The 7,496-nt window shown below is 44.3% G+C and overlaps 1 protein-coding gene across 2 annotated transcripts in view; it reads left to right on the top strand.

Moving 5' to 3' along the window:
* CPS1 (carbamoyl-phosphate synthase 1) overlaps positions 1 to 7,496 on the top strand; it is a 94,675-nt gene that overhangs the window by 7,305 nt on the left and 79,874 nt on the right. For both annotated transcript variants that reach the window (XM_085299303.1, XM_085299302.1), the window contains exons 2-4: positions 1,898 to 2,007; positions 5,311 to 5,455; positions 6,936 to 7,025. In XM_085299303.1, the coding sequence (XP_085155429.1) occupies positions 1,898 to 2,007; positions 5,311 to 5,455; positions 6,936 to 7,025 (345 nt within the window). The remainder of the gene's footprint in view (positions 1 to 1,897; positions 2,008 to 5,310; positions 5,456 to 6,935; positions 7,026 to 7,496) is intronic.

Below are 7,496 nucleotides of genomic sequence, written 5' to 3'. Positions count from 1 at the left end.
TTAGACTGGTGAGGTTTCTGCAGTGGCATTTGCTCAGTGACTACAGCTCCAGGCCCAGGAGGCAGCCCCACTTTTGTTCCAGAAGTAGAAGTTTCTTAGGGTACAAAGGGTTCATCTTCCACATTTCAATCCCCTATTAAATGCTTAAAGTCACTGGCAAATCTACTTCCAGCTTTGCCTTTTCTCTTTCCCTGTTGGTTGCTGGTGATTCTGGTGCCTGAATGAATCTCCCAACTCATTCTCTTTCTGCCTATTTACTGGTCATCTTTTAGTAGAAACTGGACTTCCCAGGTGGTTTCTCATMCAGCTCCTGGATAGGCTAAGAAAGATTTAATTTCTAAATCAGCAAAAACTGGTATGTTAGTCTGGTATAAGTGAAGAGCTAGCTGTGCCATTGACTTCTTCAATGACTTTTGTAAAATCTCACTTTGTGTCCTGTTTTCCTCAGCTGAACCTAGTGCTAAGTCTATAATAGATCCTCCGTTTCGCATTTGCCTGAAGGAATGTCCCTTCTGAAGCCATGGGAAAACGGCAGCAAGGAGGTTGCTAGCCTCTCAGGAGTGTTCGTTCTATTTGCTGTCTACCCAGAGGGGCAGGAGAAGGGGGAACTGAGGCTTGTGTCTGTGCTCTGCTGGGAGATCTGTGGGTGAATGGCATTTGTGACCATAAATCAAGGTGCAACCCAGGCTGTCTCTGCAGAAAGCCTGGGTTTGACAGTCAGACTGCTGAGGTGGGAGTGCAGCTGATGGCTGCTGCACACAGACCTAAACTACAAATATTGGAGTTTTTTTTTTTTTTTTTTTTTTTTTCTTTTTTAAGAGGCCTGAGCCAGGCTAATGATGACAGGCTCAGTACCAGGTTTAGAGATGCCCACAGCCTGCACTGCAGTGTGGGCTGGAGCTGGCATGTCTGTTAGGAGAAGGTGTTGTGAAACTCAGCAAGATCCCTGTTGCCAAAGCGGTGGCACAGACATGTGGTTGAGGTGGGTTCTTGTAGTGRGCTTTGCCCTGCTCTTGGATGGAAGAAGACCCATCAAAGGGGGAAGGCGGTGATTGCAGGTCCACAGCACCCTGCTCAGCAAAGATTCTACTGCCTGGAGCTGGGGGTGTGTGCTGACTAGCCCTCCCCACATCTGCCACTTTGGGCTATGTGACAGAGCTGTACAYGAGGTGACAGCCACAGTGCTCTGCTGGGGACAGTAGAGTCCCTGAGGGAGAAAAAGAACTGCAGATTGATTAAAGTGATCATTCCTCTCTGTTGGTGTGAGCTTGCTGAAAGGAAACGAACCAGGAGCATGATGTGGAGAGGGTTTTATTAACCTGCTGTATCAGAGCATTTTAAATTCATGCGGTATACCTGCATCTGCTCTCATGGTGTGGGATCTCATGTTGATTAGCAAAAAGCAAAAGCTGCTTCTGCCTTCAGCTTCCACCCTCCTCTAACAGCAACACTGCTTTCTTAGGGCTGTCACGTTACGGCAGATACCACAGGAGGCTAGCATCCCTCCTCGTGGGTGCAATTCGGCTCTCCTAAACGCTCGCTGAAACAGCTACTGCTTTGTAGGATGTTTCCCTCTAGGCYGCTTATTCCATGCTTACCTCTTTCAGGACAACTTATGCCTCTCCCTGAGATAACTGAGGCCACGAATGTCTGTCTGATCCGTGAGTTTCTCTCTTTCCCTGTCTGACAGGGGAATAGGCCTACATTTAGAATTTTAGTTTTTGACACCAGTCCAGTTAAGCATGCACTTATTTTTTTGGTGGCTGGGGAGAGGAGAGGGGCATAACACAAGGCATGGGAGGCATGTGTCCTAGGTGTACCTAGGACTAGGTGTTACCTGTGTAAACATCAAGCCTTTTCCTCCTGCATTTGAGTCTCTTCATGTACCTTTCTCTAGGCGCAGACAGCAAACTTGGTTCTGGAAGATGGAACGAAGATGAAGGGCTATTCTTTTGGCTATCCATCCTCCACAGCAGGAGAAGTCGTGTTCAACACTGGTCTTGCAGGGTAAGGTAAAAGCAAACAAGGTTTAAGGAAGCAAACTATTCTTGGAGTACGTTATAGTGGGAGGGGGATGGTAGAGCAGCTGCTTTTTCCAAGCTCATAGGGTGCTTATTGAAGCCCATGGGGTGTTCTTTACAGAAGCACTGCACTCTAAGGATATAGAGAGGGAATGAGTTAATGAAGAGACTTCAGTTAGTCCTTTTGTGTCATAGAGAGGACTTGTGATGGTGGACAACTTTAAAGATTGATATGACTAACACCATGGTAGTGAGGTATGTAGAGATCCAATTGAAATGCAGTCACTGCTGATTTAGAGCAGAGGAACTGCTCAGTGGCTTACAGGAACAGSACAGTAAGAATCTCAGGAAAATTTCTGTGATGTCCCTCCAATTTCTGGGTCAAATACGGAGTATGAAACATCTGTAGCCTCCTGGGCAATAGAACTTGGTATCTGAGTGCAAAATTTTTAAATCTGGAGGTTCTCAGGTTGGGTTCTCCTGTATGACATGTGGTGGCTCATACCACAGTTCAGAAAGCTTTTGAACTCTGTGCCCCTTCCAGCTAAAGGAGAGAGTCGAATTGCCTAACCTAGCATGACTCCAGTGTCCTCCTGAGTGGTGAAGCTTATGGCTGGCTTAGGACAGCAGCCAAAAGCTGCAAATCCTCCTGGTGAATTGTTCTGAGTAGAGAAAATCTGATCAGAGGAATGAGGTCTTTGGTGAGAAGGACRTGTTCCTGGGGAGGTGAGACAGCTCTGAGGTTGGTTCTTGAGCTTTGCCTACAGTCTTTCATAGCTGTCCTTGCCCAGCAGTCTTGTGCTTTCCAAATTCTGCTCTCCCTTTGAGAAACCAGTACCCACAGGATGAGTTTTTAAATGGTCCTGTTGGTAAGAATGTTAAATTGCTGCAGAGGGGAATCTGTTTGCAAAGTTTTGCATTAGTAGCCAATTATTTAAGCGTTTTGACAGCACTAATTACTTGCTGTGTTAATATACCTGCCAGCAAACAACTGTTTAATATAGATCAGAATGATGGAGGGCAGCAGAGTTCTCTTCTCTGTGATAGATTATGGGCAATAAATCTTGTCACGTCACAAAAGTCGGGCAGGGCCTGATGGATTAATTTCCCTTCCACATGTTAGTGTGGCAGCAGAAGCTGTTTGCTCATTTTCTGGTGATTTGGAGAGGGTGTGTGTGAGAAGGGAGAACTGTTTTGCTCTGTGGAGCATATGGGGATGGAAGGAACATGCGAAGCTTAAGGTTCTATCTTCAGTGCAGTCRCCAGAAACTTAACCTTGATTGATTTGGGGAGGAGGAGGAGAGTTTGCAGCGTCGTTGCAGATCATAGAAAAAACAGCTGCTAGTCCAGAGGCTGCTGCCCACTTAAAGAAATGCTGCAGCTCTGCCTGGAGCTGCTGAGCAAGGCATTGTGTCTGAAGGAACCCAGCTAAAGGCTTTCATTGACACAGCAAGGGGCTAAGTGCCTGCGTGGAGGAGGTGCTTTGGCAAGGTTGCGGCCTTCTGCAGCCTGTTTGGGCCTATAGCTCTTTGTCCATACAGGGAGCAAGAGGCTAGTAAAGGGATGATTTTTGCCATGGCAGGTTTTAAGCCACAGAGTATTGCTTTCAGTGACCTTGCTGTTTCTAGACCCTGAGTGGGGTCAGAATGACCTCTGTGGTGCGACAATTAATATGTTGTCCTGTACCTTGTCTCCTCATCTGGACTCCCGCACTCTGATTCATGTTGTAGAATAGGGAGGCAAAGTGCTTCATGTATTTAGAGCTTTTGAGTTTGAAGTAGCTGAAGCCAGCTGAAATGTTGTCTAATTGCTCTAGGATAGAGGGCAGAGAGCACCATTTTAGGTGCAGCATGTTGAAATTTCATTAAAAAATGTGCTAGGATGAACTTTTTGGAAACATTTACTCAAAAAAAATCCCCCCAAAACAACACCCCAAACCCTAGTGTTGCAGCCGTCTGTTTGGAATGGAAGAAAAAAGGAGGGGATGAGTTTCTCAGTTAACAAAGAATTAAAGCCTCTGAAATGTTTCCGTATTTCAATTAGCTCAATAAATACATTTGCTTCCAGTATGTCTGCATGTGTTTCCCATGATATTCTGGTAAGAGAAGTGATTGACAGGAATTTCCTGAACTTAGTCAGGGCTTTGGGCAGGCACAGAGAGGACTGGACCTTGCAGCGTCTGTGGAGCTTCTKCTTCTATATGCTCCGCGAGGCATCGTGCCTGCTTAAAGAGCATTATGTCCCAATGCAGAGCTATGCCTCTGTACCTCAGCCAAGCCCAGTGGCTCTTTGTCCTTGTTTGCTGATTACAAATAACATGCAAAGGTTAATTACATTAGCTTTGTCATTAACAAATAGGATTTTTTTTTTTCCCTTTGGAAGCTTAACCAGTTGACTGGGAAGGAGAAAAAGATGCCAAATGTACATGTGCCATGTGCTTACTGCGATCGCACTGCACCTTGTGTGGATGTTTACCCTGTGGCAGGAAATATAGGTTTGAACATAAGGAGAGGCCTACATGGAAATATTTCATGGCCATTGTTCATTTGACACATCAGTTCTCAGAGCTGGCCGCTGTACTGCATTGTCTGTATCTGCCTGCARCCATTCTGGGTTTTGTAAAGATTTTCCCAATATTTGACAATTAATCTTCTGGCAGCAAGTCATGTTCCATAAAAATGTTTCTTGTGACTTGTTGATATCTGGTAGGTGGTTGGAGTAGCTAGTTATGTACTATTTAAACAATGATGACAGTAATAAATTATATTCTATATAGGGCAGATTCATCTTGGAGTAGCTCAATGTGTTTGGCTAAATATTGGTGTAGATAACTTCATCAGTTGCTGAATTGCAGCTGCTTTGGGGTTGAAAAACAGCAATTGTTTTAACAGCTTGCAGTATGCAACAGAAAGTGAAGGCCTTTTTACTAATCTGAAGCCTCAGAATAGAGGTGTGGGTAGGCAGACCAGAATTACCCTGTCACCCTGCTTGGGGTTGAAAGTGAGAATGGATCTGCTGGATCCAGAACTGATACAGGAGGTTTTGCAAAATCTTAGATTTGATTTCCCCAAAATCTTAGGTTCGAGCATCCATTACAGTAACWTATTTCATCACGTTTCTAGATCTGCCCTTATTGGGGAGAAAATTCAGGCAGGTGCTTGAACATAGTTGCATTTTTTCCACATAAACACTGTTTCTGTCTTTTGTCCTATGGAAATTCAGGTCTATCTTATATTTATTTATTTGCTCTCTCGTTTTCCTCTCACCTTTCTATTGCTTATTGACCTAGATACACTGAAGCCTTGACAGATCCCAGCTACAAAGGACAGATTCTTACACTAGCTAACCCCATAATTGGGAATGGTGGAGTGCCTGACACAGCTGCTTTGGACGAAATGGGCCTCAGGAGGTTTTTAGAGTCTGATGGAATCAAGGTAACACCAGAGTTGATCGTGGGGATTGGGGTGGAGGGGGCGCTAGAAAGTTGGGCTTTTGCATCTGTGCATCAAAAAATTTCAGCCTCATAGAAATGGAAAGGAATCAACAATTCTTAACTTTTTATTTGTTTTTCTTCTGGGTATTGACCTCTGCAGGAATGGTGGCAGCAGATACTGGCTTGCTTTCTATACCAGACTATGTGCTRTCTGAAAGTAATGTCCTATTAGTGATACACAGGGCACATTTTGTGAACTGCTGTCCTGGATGGCTTTTTTTTCACATTCCCTTCCCAATAAGATAAGTCTGTGTCTGCCCAGGACTGGCTGCCACAGAGAAATAAATGCCAGAGAARCTCCTGTGTGCATAGATTTTTCTCTGTGTACCTGCACTGTCACACACAGGGGAGGTGACGGTTGTGTGCAGAACGTGGTACTTGCTAGTGCAGGAACCAATACTTAGGCTGTACTGGAAGCTGTGCTGTCCCAGCTAGGCTTCTCTTGAGGGACTGAATCATGTCTCTGGCCTGTACAGTCTTTCCTGACCCAACTGGTAGCATATAATAAATTAAAGGAAGCCATATGGTGTTCTGGCCCATTCTGTCATTAAAAATTATCAATGTAGTGGGGTGTAGTATTGTACTGGATGAACAGACATTCCAGGAGAGATTTTCTAGTGCTGGAGGAAGGATGTAGCTGGTTCTTTTTTCCTGAGTAAGAATAAAGGAACAACGGGGGAAATTTAGGTAAAGATCAAAAGTTAATGCTGGTAAGTGTGTTCCAAAAGAGCAGCATGTCAAAGCAACTGAGAAGCCCATTTCTGCACTGTAAGGCCATCTTTGATGGCCCAATGTATGAAGGGGCCACAAAGAAGAGGGAAAGTCTGTGTGCTTTCTAGGCATCCCTTTGCATTGGCTAGGAGCAGGAGTGTATCCATGTGGTAGTGGCAGTACTGAAAAATGAAACATAATCAAGTAACTCCAGTGCCAGTGAAATGCTTTATCTGTCCTGAGGTGAAATGACTCCTCTATAAGCTGCTAACAATGGAAGTGGAGTTGCCTTTTGAAAAGAAATGCCACTTAAAAATGAAAAGCTTTCTTAAAAAAAAAAAAAAAATCCCACCTTCCCCCAAAAAAGAAAACAGGGCATGTTTTCTCAGTTCAAGCAAATTTGCAGCTTTGCTTACCTGGAAGCCAAATTCTTTTATGAATTTTCAACTAAAATGACCCAGGTAGGATCATGACAGAGCATGGAAACATTTGTATTTGCCAGTTACTTGTTCTATGCACTTCCACTGTGAGGAACGAATATTACTTTCTTTTCATTGTATGAAAACAGCCACCAGGTCAGAGAATGGTCTGTTTAACCTAGGTTCTTGTCCATGATACGACTTGCAGTGGATGAGAAGTGAAAACCTGGAAGGTAGAGGACAAGTAGAGCGTGAACCTTCAGTGTAAAATGCCATTTCTTCTCTCTGCAGGCTTCAGGTTTGGTTGTGTTGGATTACAGTAATGAATATAGTCACTGGCAGGCTGCTCGGAGCCTGGGAGAGTGGTTGCAGGAAGAAAAGGTGAGAGAGCCAGAGGTWACTGCATTATGGAAACAGACCTGTAGGGTCTAGGGGAAAGAACTGCTGGCCTTGTGCTGGTAACTACTCTTCTCCTCTGATGCCTTTACCAGTCTGTACTGGGCTCATCCTGTGTTTGCTAGTTCTCTAGTTCTTCATTTTTCTTTTTCAAAATACAAAGTTATTTCCAAGATCTGTTCAGCAGAAATGTTAATTAAATGGGGATATCTGGTTCTTTATAAAAATCGTCCGCATTAGGTTACATTCTCTCATCAGTAGTGCTGTTCCTAGTGGTTGCCACAGTCATAACCTCAAAAGATGTTTGTTCCCAAAACCCCGTTGCCTTGAAGGCAAGGGAATCAAGGATGTGTCAGTAGAGATATACGCAACTGGGAGAGGTTAGGGGAAATAAGGCAAAATGGGGCTCAGAAATGAGGTAGGGATTTGTCACATTAACTTTTTTCTTTTTTTCCC

The sequence above is a fragment of the Rhea americana genome, unplaced genomic scaffold, assembly GCF_003343005.1.
Source record: "Rhea americana isolate MKP2758 unplaced genomic scaffold, rheAme1 scaffold_15, whole genome shotgun sequence".
NCBI classification, from domain to species: domain Eukaryota; kingdom Metazoa; phylum Chordata; class Aves; order Rheiformes; family Rheidae; genus Rhea; species Rhea americana.
The sequence above is the reverse complement of the archived record's forward strand: the minus strand, read 5'-3'. Positions and strand labels throughout refer to the sequence as shown.